This window comes from Fundulus heteroclitus, chromosome 1 (assembly GCF_011125445.2).
Source record: "Fundulus heteroclitus isolate FHET01 chromosome 1, MU-UCD_Fhet_4.1, whole genome shotgun sequence".
In the NCBI taxonomy this organism is placed as follows: domain Eukaryota; kingdom Metazoa; phylum Chordata; class Actinopteri; order Cyprinodontiformes; family Fundulidae; genus Fundulus; species Fundulus heteroclitus.
This window is the reverse complement of record NC_046361.1, coordinates 35,963,831-35,984,836: the sequence shown is the minus strand read 5'-3', so window position 1 is coordinate 35,984,836 and position 21,006 is coordinate 35,963,831. Positions and strand designations below refer to the sequence as shown.

Genomic DNA, 21,006 nt, shown 5'->3' with positions numbered 1-21,006 from the left:
AAAGGGCAAAAGGAAGTGAGGGAGCGGCTTTATCTTTGGATCATGCAAAAACGACTGATGCCATCATCTATACAACATGGCTGTGAAAAAAAAAAAAAAGAAAAAGAAACGCAACAGCGAGGGACTTATTGCACAAAACATGATGAGTCATTAATTATGCTTGGTGTTGTGGCGTTACTGCGACACCATGTTGCGCAACGCCAGAACCAAAGCACAAAGCGGGACCGTAAAGATTTTACAAGGCTCCGCCGCGGGGCTGCTTCCCTTTTAAAGCGGCGAGCCAAGGGACGACTTACCGTGAGTCTTCTCCAGAAAGATGACCTTTGAGTCGGAGCTGAAGTTCTGCCCGGTCAGGATCATCTGCTGGCCGCCCAGGACGGAGCAGCTGTCCATGTCCTGCTTCTCCACCATGGGAAGCTCGTGTGCAGAACGCTGGGCTGCGGGGACACACAGAGGGGTGGTGTGGAACTTTTACTGCCTTTCCACTACGGTCACTCTCTCCAGTGGAAGGATTTCCTTCCCTTCCCCCTGCCTTTTATACGATTGCACATTTAATATCTTTCGTGTTTTATGGGCAGATCAAACGTAAAGCGCCATCTGAGGAATGCCTTTAACTGATGTTGCAAATTTAATTCATCTTAACCACATGAATACGCTGCGTATTTAAAAAAAAATTGGATCCGCTCATCAACCGATGCTTAAAATAATCCCTGACGAGTCGATCTGCATTACAGCGTTAACATGTTCAGCGCCGATTTCTCACAAAAGTGCGACTACAGATTTGCCCAGAAGTGGCTCTGGTTCACAACAATGAAATGACGCTGAGTCATTCGGCAATCACAGCAATCATTCTGACTTTTAGCAAGATGCAACTAAATGAGTCAAATCACAACTTGTGCTGCTTATCAGGAGAGTGGCAGCAGTTCAGATACACTCAACTGCTTTATAGGAAAGAAAGCAGTTGAGATGACACACGACTGATAGAGAGAGTCTAAGCATTAGGCCCAGGCAATATATCGAGATTTTAAAAATATCAAAAAGTTTTAAAAAGAGATATAAGACGATATTATTTTTTATTATAGTGGTCAATTTGTGTTATAATTATACTTTTATGTATTCCAGTAGGTATTTTTCAGTCGTTTCTCATCTTTAACTAGAGCTATTTGTTATAAAATGGGCCTGTGAGATATTTGAGATGAAGATTTGATTCATATACGCCTTTCTATAAATAATTTCTGAAAAGAAAAACCAAATTGAGATAAATATTGTGCATCGGCAATCCGCCTAAAATGCCCATTCATGCTGTATAAAACCTTTATTTAGCATTACTCTTTATATTCAACCTTTACAGTCATAAAAGTATGGCTACAGCCAATGTGTGATAAATATCCTGATTTTCAACTAAGCTGAAAATGAAACAAATCTATGGGGAAAACGTATTTTCCAACACTTAAAAAGCCCATCTTATATTACGCAGAACATTTTCATCGCGTTTAAGGATTCCGTTTTCTTTAGCTCACATACACCATTAGTTATAGAAAACCTGATTAATCTGGAATACAGAGTCTGTGGTTATAGTGGGAATTTCCTGATTATTTAGATATAATCCCAGTTTGCAGAGAAGTTATGCTGGATCAAAACATCTCATTTTATAACGGTATCCTTCAGACGAAGGATACAAAAAAAACAACAACATTGTGAGCCTTATGTGCATGACACGACACAGAGAAGGCGGTTATCAATAATATAATGAACTGATTTGATGTAAGGTCATGATGTTTGGTGCAAAAGCAACACTAAGCAAGGGCAGATAAACATTATGCCCACTGTAAAACATGGTGGTGGCAGCATCATGCTATGGGCTGAATAGTTTTAATACAGAACTTTTTAAGAAATTATTGAAGTAGAAGTAATGACCATGAAGTAGAGCTTCATTTTTCAGCATCGCTGTAATCCGGTCGTACGTCGAATCAAAAACAGAAAGGCTTCATCAGAAGAAAACGTAACTTTCAGATTGGCCTAGCCAGCTACACTCAGCAGATGATCTGTGCAATCAGTGCAAGAGGGCTGTGGACAATCTGAGAAAAAACTTTGGTTTTCAGGCAGAGGGGTAAAAATGGCCGAGTCAAGAGGCTGATAAACTACCAACAAAGGATTTAACAATTTAAGTATTTTTTAATACTTAAATTGTTATGGCATTTGAATTTTTTAACTCACGGCATGTTCGCTGAAAATCAATTAAACGTCATAGTGAGAAAAATCCATTCATATATCATTACACGGTTGCCTTTACAATAAGCAGCTGGAAGTTGGCGCTCTTTAAAGGAAGTTGTGTTTGGTGAATTTCTGAACAGATTTCCCCTTACATTGTTACGAATACAGAAACCAAAAAAAAAAAAGAAGGATACAACGGGCTGACTCAGCATGTTGGTTCGCAGGCCCGACTGATGTCAGGAGACACGCGTAGCTACATCACCCCCCCCCCCCCCCCCCCTTCTGTCCCGCAGCAGACAAACCATCGCAACCATTGTTCTGCGAAATGGGAAGCAGCAAGTGCAAAGAGGTTTTTTTTTTTTGCTTGCGTCAGGAAGAGGAGCATATGGTGGGCAGTTCGTCGCACCTGACAGCTTGTTGCTCAGAAGGTGGATGAAGGGGGTCTTTTTGTTTGAGATGAGATTACGGCCAGCACTTTAATAACTCTGTGTACACATGCACCGATGTGGCCAAACGCAGGCTTCAGAGCTGAGCAAATACAAACAGGTACTCTGAAACCTGCAGCCGCCACTAGCTGGAGGGAAGCCCTGGTTGCATGAAGAGGCGTTTTATGCTCAGGATTCTGGGCTACCGGCCCCACTTCTACCTCGTTTCAATGCAGGCTACCCCCTTTTCAATGATGTTTACTTTCCATTTCCAATGTGCTTTCCAGGTTTCGACTTCTGACACTGCAAAAAGGGAACTAAAAGTAAGTAAGATGTTCTTAAAATTTGTATATTTTTCCTTGATTTCAGGAGCTAAATAAGACTATTTGCCAATGGAATGAGAATTTCTACCCCTAAAATAAGATAATTAGACATCCAGCACTTGAAATAAGGTGATGGAGATGAATTGTTGTTATTTTAAGTGCAAAAATCTTATTCCATTGGCAAATAATCTGATTGACCAGCTCAAATCAATGAAAAATACGCTAATTTCAAGAGGATTTTACCTACTTTGAGTTCCCTTTTTTCAGTGGACAAGCCCTTTGACGATACTGTGCAGCTTTTTTTTTTTTAAACAACAAGTAAAAACCACATAAAAGCTGAAATTCGAAAAGTATTCGGCACTTACAGCACTCGATGGGATGCGAGGCCGCTTGCAGAGACACGTGCTGACCTCCGGGCTGAGGTATGTGCACGCGGAACACCAGACGCACCCGGGTGTTCTTCCGGCCGACGTCCGTCTCGCCTTTCCTCAGCTCGATGTCGGCGTTCCTGAGCTTCAGGATGCCGGCGCAGTCGATTCTGAGGGGAGGGAAAACAAAAGCGAGATATGTGAGCAAAGCGAGGGGCGGCGGGTTTTTTTTATGCCGTTGGTCTGTCGGGGATGGCCCCCGGTTCATCTCACATGGCTTTCATGTTGTTCTTGGGCTCCAGCGGGATCTCCAGGACTTTTGTGCCGTGGACGATCTTCTCGTAGCTGTTGGTGGTGACCGTCTTGCCAGTGATCCGATGAACTTGATAAAAAGCGTGCGGCTTCAGGATGCGCTCGTCTGCCGTGCCGATAAAGATCTGCAGGCCGAGTGGATCCTTGCCTCTGTAGCCATGCAACTGTGGACCCATAAAAAAAAAAAAACACACAGTCAAGACGGAGCAGTTGCACCTTCTGCCATGAAACTGAGTAAATGAGACGAATCTAGGCCTGGTTGCTCAAGGTCTATACATCTAGTCAGTGTTTAAATTAAATGCAAAAGCTTAATTGTTTCATCTAAAGGAGAACAACTGAGTCCATCCCATGATCTGGTTTCATCCAGAACCCCCCTCAACAATAAAGTGAAGTTGCCATGATTGGTGTCGGTGTCCTCCAGGTGACCCAGATCAGGCCAAGCTTCAGCCGTCAGCCATGTGGCATTAAATTGGCTTTAGAATAATTATATAAACCCAAAACCATCACAGCTCCACCACCATCACCTGGTGGTTAGTACGAGGTGACGGCTTACAACCAACAACGTTATCGGCGACAGCTGTGCATCGCGTTAATGTTGGGTTGGACTATGCCTATATGTCGATCGATAGCCGTATATCGATGACAGAATAAAAAATGGTTCAATAGAATAAATGTTTTCCTTCCTTATGCATTTTAGGCTAATATTACAGTCTCTACATCCTTCCAGCCAATCACAACACAGAGCCAGGAACGCTCCGTCACCAAGCTCCGCCCCCTAACTCAAGTACAGAAATCACGGGGTCTTTTTATCTTTTTTAAAAACTTGCAGTTTTGGTAAAAAACTTGGTTTAATAGTTTATTGTTTGTGTGTTCTGTATCTAAAAATAGGTCGCTAAGCAACAGCATAAAACTTAAAATATGTTTTGAATTTGTTGAGAATTTATCGATATGGATCCAATATGATTTCTATTTTATCAATATGCTTTTTTTCCTTATATCGCCCAGCCCTACATTAATGCGCGTCTGACCTAAACTTAACAATAACTTTTCTAGAGCTTTTCATCCTGATTAAGGAATCGTTAAATGCATTTTATCAGCAGTTCCTGACTCCTAACTGGTATTTTTAGTTTAGAAAGCAACCATATGGACACATATGGTGCTTTGCACAAGTAGATTTAGTTTGCTTTTTAACTAAATGGTGAAATGCTGTATTCGTGTTTTTTGTGTTGCTAATTATAGGACGTGTTTCTGACCTGATAGAAACTTTTGCTTATTCTACAAAAACTTTAGTACAGAAAGTAGTTGCACGTACATGTTTATCTTGACCCAAATCCTACATTCCTTTTTAATTTAAACACTGGATGACAGATGGAACAAGGAGCCTCATGCGACCATCCTGCCTAACTTGCACACATGGTAATACACCGACCCGAATGTCCTGCGCCGGAAATGACAAACCCCACATAGATAACACTTTGAACTGACAAAGATGCTACTTTTAACCTGAAAGTATTTTTGAGCAAACCTGCAAAAACCACAAGTTGTGAACTTGCATCTGAATGCTGTTTTCGTGCAAACTGTACTGCGCATAACCTTTGCTGCGGAGCCAAGTCGTGAACTGGAGTCTGAATGCTGTTTTCGTGCAACCTGTACTGCGCATAACCTTTGCTGCCGAGCCAAGTCGTGAACTGGAGTCTGAATGTCGACGCAAAAGAAAATTTGCATCAAACCAGAGAAAAAAAAAAACTTTATTCAAAGTTTTATTTTCCTGATTTTAGTGGTTTGGGGAGATAGTTACGACCTGGTGGCCGTATAAAAAAGAGACTTCAAGGCAGGTGCTCGGTGTCTGCAGGACTGCAGTTCAGGAGGAGATAATTAAGTTTTCTTCATGTGGGTCACTGCCCAAACACCGAAGTAAAACCCAAACTGCTTGCTGCAGAGTTTCAGCCAGCCGGAGTGGCCATCAAACCAGAGAAGAACCAGCTTTGTTTAAAGTTGATTTTTCCTTAATTTTTGTGGTTTGGGGAGGTCGTTTCTATTTGCCCTGCTGGCTTTAAAATCAAGGCAGGTGCTCAGTGTCTGCAGAAACTATGGCAACACGGAGGAGCGTGCTCCCTCCATCGCCAGGTAGACAGACGACGCGGCTCCGCCAGAGTGAACGGCAAACAGGCGAGCGGGACGCGTGAGGAGCGGGCCGGTTGGCATGGCAGCGACAGGAGCAGTGAGTCACGGCGGCGCGGCGGCGGAGGAAAAGTAAAGTGGGCCGCTCACAGACGAGGGCAGGGAAAGTGGGGAGAGAGGGAGTGGAAGAGAAGTAAAGGAAAGTTGAGGCACAAGCGTGCAGCCACGGCTGAACGTCCGCCCGGCCCGGCCAACCTGGCAGCTCTGACCTCAGGGCGAGGCCTGAAAACAGGGGGGGAAAAAATTAATAAAAGAAGCAAAACAGTGTTGAAAAGTTGCCACAGTAACGCCAAGGAAGGGAAGCAGAGACTATTTCTGGCCACTACGGCTGGCTGAAACCGTGCCACGGCCAATTTGTGTTTTACTTCGGTGTTGCGACCGCGGCCGACATTAAGAAAACTTTTTCTTTCCCCTTCCTCAACTGCAATTACCCTAACGACAGGAACCGCTTCTCTGTTTTCTCTCCTTTTGGTTTATCAAGCCTTGACAGCTTTCCAGTACCTCAAGTTTGCTTCCTAATACAAGAGCGACGCAGTCAGACGAAAACAGCGCGGAAGAGGAACTCCGGGGCTGCACAGACACAGATCTGTGTGCGCGGCTGCGTCCGCGAGAGCCGGGCGCACAGCAGACAGCTATTTTAGGCTGGAAGGTAGAAAACAGGAGAGAAAAAATAAAAAGAAATCAGGTCAGCGGGGAACACAGGCTCTTGGTTCAGTCAGGAGGGTTGTGCCGAGTCGCTAGGACGGTAACTATGTGTCATACTGTGTGTCTGAGGCTAAGGGAGGCCATCAATGGCTCGTTTTAGGAAGTGAGAAATGGCACCTTGTGTTTTCATACGACTGGACCGGAGCGCGCTGTACCACGCTAACAGCTTTGCCCGTTTCCAAACAGCTCAAGCTCTTTCAGACTGAAACGAAAACCACCGTGAACAGCACAATTTCAACTCTCGACTGGTCTGGTCTTTGACTAGGCCACTATAACAAATAAATAGGCTTTGTCCCGCTGGAAGGTGAACCCGAAACACAGTCTGAAGGTTTTTCTTCCAGGATCGCCCCACGTTTTTATCCTCCCATCAACTCTAAACCAGCCTCCCCGTCCCTGCTGAAGACGAGCATCCCGACAGCAGGGCAGTCCCACCACCACGTCTCATGTTGGGGGGCGGTGCGTTCGAGGCGACGCGCACTGTTGGGTTTCCTCCATGCGTAGCAATTTGCATGGAAGCCGTTACATTCGATGTCGCTCTCATCTGAAGCGAGCGCCATCTTTTTCGCTGTATCCCCCCCACGTGGCTTGTGTTGAACAGCAGAAACAGCTTTTTTTTCATGGGTTTTATTCAATAAGCTGGCCACTCCTGCACAGAGACGAGCTTTATGGGGCACACGGCGAACGAAAGGGAATTCAACAAACTCTCCCCACTTGGATGGGTCTCTGCAGCTCCTCCTGAGCCTCTTGGCTGCTTCTTTTGATTAATGCTCTCCTTTTCCGGCCTTTTCCCTTTAGGTGGCCATGTCGCGGTGCCGCACTCTTTCATTAGAATCAATAATGATCTATATGATGTTCAAAGCTTTAGAATCCAACCCTCCTTAAAACTTCTCCATAACTTTCTCCCTGACGCGGTCCCTGCTCTTCATGCGGATGTTTCTTCACCGCCGACCTCTGGGACCTTCACAGGACTGTCCCGGATTTTAAATTACACACAGATGCGATCGGAGTAAAAAGTGGGATTGAAACACAGGTACGCCACACTTATCAGATTGTAGATTTGCAAAAAGAAAAAGAAAAAAAATACATGAATAAATAACCAAGGATTAATGTCCTTTCATTTGACAAAAGTACCAAACATGAACCACAATAAAAAAAAATAAGATGAATTTTGTGTGTGTGTGTGTGTGGGGGGGGGGGGGGGGATAAAATAAGAGAGTATGTTCTGTCTTCTCTAAGCCCCAGTGGGTGGAGGCAGATGAGCGTTCACACTGAGCATGGTTCTGGTTCTGCTGGAGGTTCTCCTCCCTGTTAAAGGGGAGTTTTCCTCTCCACTGTCGCTTCATGCATGCTCAGTATGAGGGATTGCTGCAAAGCCATCAACAATGCAGACGACTGTCCACTGTGGCTCTACGCTTTTTCAGGAGGAGTGAATGCTGCTTGGAGAGACTTGATGCAACCTGCTGGGTTTCCTTAGAGAGGAAACTTTCTGACCAACCTGGAGGATTTGATGCAATCTGACTTTGTAAAGTGGCTGGAGATGACATGTTTCATGAATTGGCGCTATATAAATAAGGATTGTGCTCGTTTATGGACTATTTAATAAAGTTTACTTTATTAAGAAGTGCACCTAAACAATGGGACGCACCTGCACTACTGGATGCCCTCCTGTGGGTGCTTTGACGGCCCCCCGGCTTCCCTCGGTCTCGTAGTGAGCCCGGTGGTGCGGCTTGGGCTGCACCTCGATGTGGAGCTCATACTGGTCCGTGCGTTTGGGGAGGGGCCATTCCAGCGGCGGGAGCGAAGCCAACGGGAGGCTGTAGACGGACGGAGATAAAAAAAAAAAAGAATGATTAACGTTGAAAGACGCAGGCTTAGAGCGTCCTCTCTTTCCCGCCAACCTACCTGCAGATGCTTGGAACGAGCGGCTTGGGCCACATTGATGGGATGACAAAGATTGGCTCCGCGGGTTTGGATTTACCGTCCTGGTCACAGGGCAGCAAGTAGTTCCCGTCTCCGTGGTTCTCCGGGTACAGAGCGTAAACCTGGTTGGACGTCTTCACTATTTTGGGGGGCACCAGGCCGGGCTGACCGCTGCCGAATCCGTTCACGCCCTCAACGAGGCCGGGGTGTGTGTAGTGAGCTCCCATGCTGAGATCGTCCACCCCCCTGTGTGGCGACGGGCTGCGGGAGCGCGGCACGGTCATCAGCCCCGGGTTGCGGTACATTTCGTAGGTGCGCTTGCCCTGCGGCGAGGCGGAGCGCGGCCGGGGCGAGGGCGAGCGGGCCCCCAGGCCGCCGTCCTCGCAGAGGCTGGTGTGAGGGGAGGTGCCTGGGGAGGTGCGCGGGGAGCTGGTGTGGATGTTCTGCATGCGGGGGCAGAGATCCCCCGGGTTGGGGCCGCTGCTGGGGGACACGCAGGGGGACGCCCAGGGGGAGTAGTTCTCAGAGTGCCAGCTGGTGGAAGAATTGCTGCTGGCGGGACTCAGGCACTGGGGCTCCCGGTAGGCGAGGTTTTCGTGGCCAGGCACGGTGAGGGTGGGTCTGGGGCTGGTGTTCAGGTGCTGGCTGGGCAGGGAGTCCCGGCCCTGACTGTAGTGCTCCCGGGAAGGGGTGATCTCAATCCGGGGGCTGAGGGCGAGGCCCACGGGCCGGGTGTTGTCCAGGTAGCTCCTGGCCTCCTGGTTTTCGTACCCGGAGAGGACTTTGGGGTTCAGGTCGGCGTACGGGGAGCCGCACGCCTTGATCCTGTACGGCTCGTCCAGGGGGAAAGCCTGCTCAGGGTCAGGACTGAGCACCTTGTGAGCAGCAAGGCCAGGGTCATCTGGAAACAGGGAGGCATTGAGAGACGTTAACCGACCGCACAGACAAGGATCTGTTCGATTAGAGCTGCACGATATATTAAACCTCAGTGGCTATATTGATATGTGCAATGTGTCAATTTTAATGAACCGACTGGACACATAACTGATAAATTTCATGTGCCAGACTTGCCAATAGAATATATGTTGTAGATATGGTAGGCTGGACTTTCTCTGCCAGATTTGACTTTTGTGACAAAGATGTTAAATCTCAGGAACAGAAAGGGGGGGGGCAATATGATGAATTAGAAAGAGAGCAGAGAGTAAAATGTAAGTTTAATGCTATCATCATCACAGTGTGATCACAGTGTTGTGTTTTACAAATACTGTGCGCGATAAACAAACTGTATTCCTAAATTTAAAAAAGAAGTATGCCACACCGTTTCACTCTAAAACAACAACAACAACAATTAATTACATGAATGTGCGTTTATCAGCTGTAAAGCACAGACACTTTCTGGCATTTTCTCTCACATGGCTTCATATCTGATTCCACGTCAACAACAAGCCGACCAAATGTGCTTCCTGGTCTATTTTTGTACTGAAACGAACGCGCTTGGCGGGGCCGTACGGTCACGGGTTCGCCGGCGTAAAACCGGCCTAAGGAGAAGGTGCGCTCCGGGGAAGAAAAAGCTGCGGACAAACCTTGATCTCCTCCTGCAAAGTCGCTGCAAGGCGGCTCATACTCAAACAAGTACTCAAACTGCAAATCCTCATCAGGGCAGCTGGCTCGGCTCAGGTCTTCCTCCAGGTCCCGCTCGTCGTAGAAGGAGGTCATCTGTCTGCTTTTTGTTTAATTATTGATTTTATTGATGGTTGTTTATCCTCTCTGTCCACTGACTCCTCCGGCCGCGGAGCTAAGGATGTGCGCGGCTGATGCCAATTCGCTGCTCGAGCGTCAGATCCCGCATCGGGCGAGCTGCAAGAGTTGAAGCTGCGCACAAGTTTCCTGTTTCAGTTCACCGCGGTTATTTTCAGAGGGAAGGCGGGTCTATTTACGAACTGAGCTACAGAGTGTTGTGTGTGTTTTTTTTCTTCTTCTTCTTTCTTCTGTTTGAGCGCTTCGCCGCGGCCCCTATCACGCCTCCCCCGCCTCAGTTGACGCGTCGAGCAGCAAAGAGCAAAAGTGCAAACAGGTGTTGCGTCGCGCCGACTTCCTCCTCCCTCCCTCCGCACGTCGAGGTGCGCGTCTACACTGCGCATTACGGCCGCAAGGCGCATTCAAGTCCGACCGTACACAAGGGAATCATTTTATTTATTTGTTGTTGTTTTTTTTTTACTTCAAGATGGAAATTGTTTTAATCAACACGTTTTAACAGCAGTGGCTGTTTGATGGACTTAGTGAATAATAAAACATGACCATAATCATTTAATGTGACTTCATTATAAGTATCAGCATGGTTGTAATCTACGCCTTCTTGGATACCAAATTTAAAATGAAAGATTTGTGCAGTAAGGTACTGTTGATTTCATTATTTTTGCTTTTATTTATTTAGAAGGATTGCCTATAGCCTAGAGTTTGTATGTCTGTCTCTGCTTAACTGTCAGACCCTGGAGCTTACACTCCAGGGTCCTTCACATTCTATATAATTGTAAAATATATAGTGCTGATTTACTTCTTACGCCGAGCACAATGTATTTCCTTCATTATAGGCCTACATGTTAAAACTTAGTTTTGATAATGTGATAGTTTTGTTGGATAACTGTATGTGGCTCTTCAAACCTCGCACAGGATATAATAGCACATTTAGATAGGTACCGAAAACCTATTGCGATTGGTTCACCTTTTTATACGGACATATAATAAGTTAAATAAGTTGTACTTCTTCCCACTAGTTTTCAAATAGTCAAATACAATAGTATTATTACTATGCTGTCTTTGTTTCGTACTGCGGTTGTTTACGGGCATCTATTGGGGAAATAGTTTTGTTTATTTTCTAGTTCTTTACACGTTTGAAATAAACTCCTTAAACTCTAAATTCTATGCACTTTCTCCATAGAATTTCCATAGGATTTCTTTATGCTAACCAAAAAAAATACATTAGTGTATTTTTTTCTTAATAATATTAAATATCTTCATTTTTCATGACAATATACATTCCAATCAAATTCATGCTCTCCATTTAACCCGTCCCTTAAGGAGCAGTGGGCGGCCACTGTGCAGCACCCAGGGAGCATTCAGAGGCCAACGGTCTTGCACATGGACGCAGAGAGCCATTGAACCCAGAACCTTGCAGTCACCAGGATGCTAGCACCCTGCACTCTAACCACTGGGCCAACCCTTCCTCTTAATGCAGGTCTATGTTTAGCTGCTGGCGTCAATATTTAATATTTCAACATCAGTCATAATTTGTGACTGTTGGTTTGTGACTGCACTCCACAAGTCAGACGTTTACCCACACCAGTTCTGTATAAATTGCAGCACTAGTTCAAAAACACTCTTATATAGAAGCGTTTTTTGACAACTAGTGGCTCTTTATTCTATCTTTTACAAGCAGAAGTCCCAACAGTGACCTAAAGGTTACACGGGTAGCTCAAAGGTATCAACAAACAGGAGGTTTAATTTATTTGTCGACAAATAAGCAGACCCAGTTAACAAGGTGGCATTAAAATCCCCACATGTTAAGTCGTCCTCAGACTAATTCACCAGTGACCTCTTAAATGTGTGCACTAGTAGATTAATAAAACTTAATTAAAGAGTTGTTTTTAACTCCAACTGGTTCAGTATGTCACCTTACATGTTTAAGTCGCACCAGTTGACTAGGAAGCACGTTTAAGTGTGGGCAGAAAAGTGTGGACTTGTCAACATGCAGGAGTTCATAGATCCAACTAGCTGATAGTATAACATTGTCATTGATTAGTGATTAAAAAGAAGTGTTACATAAATCCAAGCTATCTTCGAAGATTTTGAATGTACACACAAATGTTTTCACATCAGCAGTCTTCCACTGTGAACCTGACCTCTGGGGATGCCTTCAGTTTGATCTTAATCATTTAAGAGTAAGTTATTAAATATGTTAAAACGTCTGTGCCTTTGCTATCGAATGGGACGCCACTGAAGTTTTCTGATTGTATTATAGCAAATTGCGTTTGTGACACCTTTTGAACCTACTTGTGCTTTTTTTCAGATTCCATGAACCAACATGCAACAGTAAAACTACTTGGAATGATCTAGGAGATATTAGATGCTATTTATAAAGTGTTAATTAACACCTTGTTGACATTTAACAGTTTATAAAACATGATTTCAGAGCGGTATTAAAATCGTTAGTCTACTGTACGCAGCGTACTTGAATGCACCATGCATTTCCCACCCAATAAAACACCGCCTAGCAGCGCAACGACGTTGAAGGCAGCGTACGGCTGGCAGAGAAACGGCCAAACGACTGAACTCTGCTCGACACACAACACCAGGAAGCGAATTAACACCTCCGGTCAACCAGAGAAGCGATCTGTGCCTCCTGACGCACGGCCTGGTGCTGCCCCCGGGTGTCTGACGGGTTGCAGCGGCAGCCAGAGGAGCTGATCAGTCACCTGTTTCCCAGCTAAAAAAGGCTTCTGTAAGGGCGTTACGATCCACAAACGCAGAGAAAATCTCACAACGTCTCGGTTTGATCACTTCTCTAATGGTTAATGTCTGCGTCTGGACTGGATTTCCTCGTTAGGCGCTCCTTGTTGTCAGAGGAGAAGCGAGGGCTCTCCTCGGGGTATCCCCGGATTTACGCACGACGCAACAATGCGCAGCTACACCCCTGACACCCATTGATGCAGAGGTATGTGCGCTGTCAGCAATAATTCCCAGCACTAATTGCATTCATTTTAACACAGCGAGCCCATGTCGCTGCATATCTATTCGATTTAGCGTAATTTTCGCAAAACGAAGCAAAATTAACGGCGAAAGTGTGTCTCCAAAGTTCGTGGAAAGCAACAGTTCTGCAACAGTTTTAAAACCCACGCTACGCACACGATACAGAACAAACACCATCGCTTTAATCACACTAAGCTCTATTTACGAATTTAAAAAAAAATCAAATTGATTGATTACCAGATAATCACAACACTTCAGCAGTACCTTGATCCATGGACCTCATCATGTGGTACTGCGCCAGCCTCCAGTTCTCTCTAAACATCTGGAGAAGAAAGTGGAAAAAAAGGGAATAATAATAATAATTTTAAAAAAAAGTTTAAAAGGAGTAAAATCGCTCTCCTTGAAAAAGCATAGAGGTTCTTCTGTTAAAAATGTTGCAAGGAGAGAAAAAAAGGGGGTGAAAAAATATTTTTTGTCGTTCAAAAAACTTAAAGCTGCGCAAAACTCCCTTTCAGAGCTAGAGAGAGAGTGTGTCCGCCTCAAGCTCAGCAGCAGCTCTGCTCTGAGGTCCCCCCTTTCCTCGAGCTGTGTGAGGATTACTTAAGCATCGAGAGCGGCTTCCTTCCTCGCTCTGGGTGTTTATAACGCTCCCATGCTGTAAAATAACGGGATTCCCTCAGTGTTTCCTCCTGTTTGGGCGCCTTTTGCCATGGAAACCTGGAGCCCGGCCATGTCCGAGACTCAGGGCTTTCCTGCAAAGCCCCACACTCAGGAATCCATGACGTCTCCTTGCTCCCGCGCCAAGGCATTTCTGCGGCTTCTCTCAGACAGTAGCACACAAGAACTTCATTGTAGGGGGATGAAGAAATTACTGTTAGGACACTGAAGGAAAAGAGGAAAAAAAAGAGAGAGAGAAGAAGAAGAAAAAAAGTTTAGAAGCTTGATTATAGGATGTGCGAGATAAAATTATCTCAAAGTTTTTAGTAATTCCTTTGTGTCTGCTTTGCTTTTTTGTGGACGCAGAAAGTCCAGACAGGACTAAGATGTTGGAGAAAACCAAAGGGCTGACGTTGAACGCGGAGCAAAAAGCATTCGATTGTTTCCATTCACAGAAGAGCTTATGATTTATTTCCATCCGTGTAATGGAAATCTGAAGCATCTTAATATTGGACTGAAATCAAACCGAAGAACAGGAGCCGACCCCGGCCAGGAAGAAGACACATCCACAACTGAAATAAATGTTTTAGGGATTGTGAAGACTTTTCCAGTCCAAATGGAACTTTTGTTGGTCTCTGATTCTTTCTGCTGCTGCTGTGGCAAACAAACCTGCTGTAACACACAGACCTTCGAGGAAAACGTGTTCTTTTTTTATTCGTCCCCCTTAATCTGATTCCCTTTGACCGAATCCAGAGCCTTGCTGCTGGATGCCGTCATGGTGGAATGCATTATGGTGAAATGAATGAAGATTAATGGTTTAACAAATACAATTCTGAAATCTATGGTGTGCATTTGCATTCAGCCCCCGTTTATAAGATCACTCCCATAATAGAAAAGTTCAGCATTTTCTTCAGAAGTCACGTAAATGATAAACAAACTCCACCTTTTGGTGATTTTATCTCAGTACAGAGACAGCTGTTCTGTGAAGGCCTTGGGTTTAATAGAACAATTATAAGAAACAGCATCATGAACACTCAACACACCACACAGAGCAGGGATAAAGCTGTGGAGGCGTTTAAAGCAAGGCTAGTTGATGAAACAACATCCTGAGCTTTGGACATCCCATAGTTTTCAGTCCCTCATCTGAAAGCAGCGACGGCGTACATACCAAGACACAGCCACTCACCCAGACTCAGACAGACAGACTGGATTAGTGAGACGGGCAGCGAAAAGGCCCATGGTGGCTCTGGAGGAGCTGGAGCGATCCGCGGCTCAGCTGGGAGAACCTGTGGAGTGAACAGCAGTCAGTGACGCGTTACATGAATCTGGGATTTCTGGAAGAAATGGCCCTCCATGGCTTGGGGGGTACCTTTGGCCTGGCATGGAAAAACTTTTTTTTGTGTGTGGGGGAAACTAATATTACACATCACCATGAACAAAATTAGCAGAGTGAAACATGGTTTTGGCCGTATCATGCTGTGGGGCTGGACGATATAGGAAAAAAAAATACATATCGATAAAATAGAAATCATTTTGATCGACATCGATAATTATCACCAAATTCAAAACATATATTTTAAGTGCAGCCCTGGCCATTTTACGCTGTTGCTTAGCGACCTATTTTCTAGATACACAGCACACAAACACTGAATTCAAACTCAACCGTTTACTGAACCAACTTTTTACCAAAACTGCAAGTTTTTAAAAAAAAAATGAAAACGAACTTGTGGTCTCTGAGCTCTCTGAAGGGGGCGGAGCTTGGTGACAGAGCGTTCCTTGGTTTGTTTGTGATTGGCTGGGAGGATGTAATGACTGTAATATTAACCCACATGATAGGCTAGAATGCAAAAGGAATTCCAAAAAAAGTTTAAAAACAACTGGACTTTTTTCTGAAGTTTGAAGACATTTCTCTTCCCATCCAGAAAGCTTTCTCAATTCAAATGTCTGAAGTAATGTGGAGTTCCAAGCTTTATATTATTGCCCAGAAAGGCCTTATTATGGCTTAGATAACATGCAAATTAAACCGAAACTGGTCCCCCCCTTAGCGATGGGGAGTCGTTAGGGTCATCGTTGGCCTGGCTTACAGGGGAGATGTTCTGATCACCTGCATGGAGGTAAGGATTAAGGTAAAAATTGGGAGGGATCAAACCTATCGCTGTGTTGTAAGTTTTTAAAAGTTGGTGTTTTGATGAGGGATCTAGGATGTGACAAAGGTTGCTGTGTCAACCCTCCAGACACCTCAGATCTTCTGGTTCTGGTCTACTCTGCGCACCCAGAACCAGAACACACAGAAGCAGCACTCAGCTTCTATGCTCCACAAATCTGGAACAAACTTCCAGAAAAGTGGAAAACAGCCGAAGCACAGAGTTCCTTTAAATGAAGACTGAAAACCCACCTGTTTAGAGTTGCTTTTGGCCCATAATAACAGGAACACTGACCAACATATCTGATGAGTATTGATGTTTTCACCTGATAATGTTTGTTACTGGTCTCACAACCGGTGACCGTTTCGATGTGTTTACGATGTTTTTATGATGCGAAGCGCTTTGAACCGCCTCACTGCTGAAATGTACGACAAAAATAAACTCGACTAGTCTCGAGGGGTTATTTCAGAAACTGCACATAATCCTGATGTGGCCTTAGCTCTATATTCAGCTTCCAGAACAGACGCTTTTTTGGGAAAACAAGGTAAACAATACCTCGCCAACATGTGCGGCCCAGCCTCGGCACAACAGCGACTGGAAGCGATCTAAACTGCTGGCATCTGCTCGGTCACAGCTTTAACCTCGGTGACAGATCCTCTGTTTACGTCTGTCTCCTCAGGCCCAGGTTTTCTCTGAGGACATGCGGACGGGAGTGCCGAACACGGTTACTGCAGTGAGCGTGTAAACCAAAGAGGACTGAGCTCCAACGTTTTGGGGAGAACCTCCCAGCGGCCGTGTCTACCAGATGGAAATTCCTCCACGGTTACAGACTTCTTATGTAACCCAAATTATGAATGAGTAAAATGATCAGGGCCGCCGCTGGGGGAAAGGAAAAATCGCCCGCGTCCAGACGGCCGGGCCTTTTCTGTTTCAGACGTCCGTGCAGGATTTTCCGTCGGTGTGAAACAGCTCTCTGGGGTAGACCCGTCTGGGTCAGAGCTCGGCCCGTTCGCCTTTTCCAGGACTGACATGTGCATCTGCGCTTTGTAAATCCTAGCGGTGGGCGTTTGGTGCGAAAACGACCAGTGGAGTAGGTGATTCAAGAAGAAAGAAGCGTCATTTTTTGCATTAGTGGCAGGGCATAATGAGGAAAGGCTTTGAGTATGTCTGCGCGGAAAGCACAGAGATACTGGAAAGCATCTATAACGACGTTAAAAGGAAAACTAAAACTAAATTAGTTCATATGCTAAAAAAGTACCCAAATGAAGCTGATGTATTTATTAAGATGTCAGTAACTTATTACTGCAAGACATTAGGGTCATACATAGCTGCAAATTCTACTAAATCTATTTTAATAAATTTTATTATCAGGAAAATGTCCCGTTTTGGCCATTTTTCCAGCAAATGAGCAACACAATACAACTCAACCACAAACAGACATTATTCAGATTTATAGGAGTTGAATACAGTTTGCATGTGAGCTGGAAAGTCAGTATTGAAATGCTACATATTTAAATTAAGATACACCCAATCTGAACTCTGTGGCTTTTTGGGGGCGTCCGTCAACTTTTTCACTTTGGCTTTATTTTCTTGGAATTCAATGACATGGTGGACTCTTAAGTGTGTTTTTATTATGCCACTGATATTGGCTCCATGTAACCAAACCACCTATTAAAAACCAGTTAACTTGAAAATAAAAATCATAGAATTTCAACAGTCGTCTCAGTCTTGACACTAAAAGTCCTTTAAGGTAAAGATGTTTGTTTGTCTTTAAAGTTGCCGTGATGAGGAAGGGTGGCTCTGTTCTGGAACCAATGGAGGCGGTTGTGCCAAAGAGGAATTCTTCATAAAATCAGGAACAAAATCAGGATCTAAAGAAGCCTCTGACGGAAAACACTCTGTTGTTGTTTGACAGTCAGAGGATATACTGACGGCTACAGGAGACCCTTCATGATGATTATAGAGTTGAGCCAAAAGGTAAAGTTATTAATCTCCCAGTAAACGTATGCATCAACCTGCGACTGTGGTTATTGGACTTGGCTCGAATACAAGTGGCTGAAATTAGCTTGCCATGTAGATTGTCTGGACTCACCCTTGGAGACGGGCTTCATCATCTGCAGGGACAAAAAGACGAAAGCCCAAACTCCTCTGCAACAAAAGGAGTTGGTCGAGGTTATCCAGGCATCTGATCAGAGGCATCTTCAGAGGTTTTCTGGGGAAATCCAAGGTCGGGCCAGATCCTTAACCCGCTAAGGGGATTGTATGAACCCTTCTTGAGCTCTCCAAAACCAGGGGTGTCCAGTCCTGAAGGCCGTTCGTTGTCTAGGAACTTTTCCTGGTTTAATGCACCTGAATCAAAAGGGCAAATTATTTTCTGGCCATGTATTGAGGTTCTACAGAGTCCAGCTAAGAACCGTCGTTATTTGAATCAGGTGCGATGACGCAGAGACACATTTAAAAGTTGAACACCATCTTTCGAGGACCGGAGTTTACCGCCTGTGCCCCAGAATGAGCTGAAGCCTGTCAATAGTGAGACCGACGTCTGATTTATGTTTGTGTCAATTTATTTTTGGAGCATATTTAAAAACCACACTGGTTGGACTAAAGTGCTGTGCAACAAAGACCCTTCTGGACTTGTTACCTCAGCTCCAATCTCACCTGTGACTGTAATATTAACAGCAGAACATGATGGATGGATGGATGGATGGATGGATGGATGGATGGATGGATGGATGGATGGATGGATGGCCCTAGGAATGACAGAGACTGCACTCTCTTTATACCACGTGTGCAGGTTAATTAAATATAGTAGAAGCAGACCAGAGACCAACGCTGCATAACTGTATTGAGAGGAGGTTGATCAAAATGGGTTTTTGTATATTCAATGGCCAATTTCCAACCCTTATTTTGGATAATATTTACTGTAATTGGCATTTGTTTCACAATTTTACAGTTTCTAGTCACACATACACCTCCTTTGTTACCAACCAGGAAGGCTCGAGATAGGTATTGTTGTTTTATTGGCATTTAAACCAAGTTTTACATTATGCAGATTATACTGAACAGACATTTCTTAAATGCAAGGGGAGCTGTGCAGCATATTGTGGCGTCATCTGCATAGAACTTAACAATTACACAGGAAACTTAATCACAGGAAAGGTACCAGGACTGAACTCCCCGAGATCTGCCTGACTGTTAAACCTGTGGATGAAATTATCTGGAAATGCTTTAAAAATATATATAAGTCTCATTAACGTGAAGCAACATACAGGGCACTGTATCCCTGTTTTAAAAAAACGAAAACCTATCTGGCCACATAAGTCTCATCGGTTTAATCAACGGGCAACGCTCAGGCAGCTTAGACTTCTGCAGACATGCTTTCAGCTTTGGAGGCGGTGGCACGTAATTGTGCAACAAGGAATCTGTTTCCTTCCTGCCACAAGCTGAGATCTCTGGAAAACGCGTTCCTTTGTTTTCCAAATTTTATAAATGCACTAAGAGGTTCCCCCAACATAGAAACTGCTTACACCCACGGTCCGGCGGGAGTCCCTTTTTAATTCCACAAGATTCCCAAAGTTTGTAGTTCAGTTTTAGTGTCACGGCCCACAAGACAACAGGCTTTTCCATGATCAGAGCAAACCCACCAAACTGAACCACCTCCGCTTGTCAACACCGCCCGGCCTTTACTATATTTCAGAACTGCACCATCACTCTGTATGTATAATCAGCACAGAATGCATGCACGGAGTCTATATTTGCTAGTCAAAACAAGCTGAAATAGCCCTATTCAGCATTTCAGCTGAAAGCAAAACTGACCCCTCCCATTACAACTATCTTCACAACAACAAACCGCCTTGCGCTTTAGCCTCCGCAATCACAACACACCCGTGCCCTCTTTTACTCACCCCAGAAGGAAAAAAAGATGGATTTAATCCAGTCTGTCTTTAAGAGCTATGGGTGGCTTTGTAAAATCGGGCTTGGATGCATTAACCGGCATCATCTGGGATCATAGGGACAGGGAGGGAAGCACATTCCCAGTGCTTTTTTAAGAGTTGTGGGAGTTAAGACAATCAAAGCATTCCAAGCCCGTTGAGCTATAAATAGAGGCCAGAGGAGGGTGTGGGTTCATGCTTTGCAATGTCTCTGTGGAGGGCTTGTCATTGCCAAAATCCAGTGTTTACACAGAGGAATCCCGCTGTGTAGTAAACAATTCATTTGCAGAGGCTTGTTCATTATTCGGTGTCATTCCACAGCGCCCTGCAGTGGTTTCTGCCATGTGGGCGTTTGGATTAAATCCGTGTTCAAACAAGTTCATTTCATTACCTCCTACGGCCAGGGCTTTCCTGACCCGGGTGAACCATGTTTGCTGTTAACCGCTGGTACAAAGCTTTTAAGAATTGTATTTTGTTAAATAAATGTGCGGCGTCTGTCAGAATGTTACACATAGTCATCTTTGGCGTGGATGTTTTAGACGCAGTAGAGCTAAAACACAAATTAAGTGGAAGTTGAAGGTTTCATCTTAACCTTCAACTTTTATGTTAGATCCAGTCCCAACAGAGTTATTTAAGGAAGTATTCCCCTTGATTAATGCCTTCATTTTAGACATGATTAATCTATCCTTAGTAAATGGATATGTACCACAGGCTTTAAAGTAGCTATTATTAAACCTTTACTTAAGAAACCCTCTCTTGATCAAGATGACTTAATAAAGAACAGACCTATATATAATCTTCTTTTCTTATCTAAAATTCACCCTTAACACTCATTCTTTCATCAGAAAAAGAAAAATCATAAAAAATGACATACTGTACATGCAACTGGTAACCGTGCAGTGGTGTTTACCACTGCTTTATGTTTTGAAATTAAAGCTACCTGGTCTTAAGGAGAACCTTTAGAAACTGGTTCTGTAATGTGAATAAAACTGACCCACTGCTTTTTCAGGGTTCCAATATTGTAAAACATTGTGGCACTAAAAAAATCTGAGCTTGGCGGTATTTCTGGACACTCACAC

At 44.5% G+C, this 21,006-nt stretch overlaps 1 protein-coding gene across 2 annotated transcripts; it reads right to left on the bottom strand.

Moving 5' to 3' along the window:
* Positions 1–237: 237 nt before the first annotated feature.
* LOC118564339 (nuclear factor of activated T-cells, cytoplasmic 2-like) lies at positions 238–14,075 on the bottom strand. 2 transcript variants are annotated; one of them, XM_036141844.1, is made up of 6 exons: positions 13,459–14,075; positions 8,431–9,349; positions 8,174–8,342; positions 3,604–3,806; positions 3,328–3,500; positions 238–437 (listed from the first exon to the last, which is right to left on the bottom strand). In XM_036141844.1, exons 1-6 carry the CDS (start codon positions 13,514–13,516, stop codon positions 268–270), a joined length of 1,692 nt encoding a protein of 563 aa, XP_035997737.1. In that variant the 5' UTR covers positions 13,517–14,075; the 3' UTR covers positions 238–267. The 2 variants fall into 2 exon arrangements, with proteins under 2 accessions (XP_035997737.1, XP_035997734.1); XM_036141841.1 differs by lacking the exon at positions 13,459–14,075 and adding an exon at positions 10,032–10,641.
* Positions 14,076–21,006: the final 6,931 nt, after the last annotated feature.

What these genes read in the sequence shown, in the direction of transcription:
- LOC118564339 (XM_036141841.1), bottom strand. Translation starts at nt 10,164, where the DNA reads ATGACCTCCTTCTACGACGAGCGGGACCTGGAGGAAGACCTGAGCCGA. An exon ending in CTTTGCAGGAGGAGATCAAG is followed by an intron (nt 9,350 to 10,031) that starts GTTTGTCCGCAG and finishes CCCTGTTTCCAG; the next exon opens with ATGACCCTGGCCTTGCTGCT. An exon ending in GAGGGCATCCAGTAGTGCAG is followed by an intron (nt 3,807 to 8,173) that starts GTGCGTCCCATT and finishes ATGGGTCCACAG; the next exon opens with TTGCATGGCTACAGAGGCAA.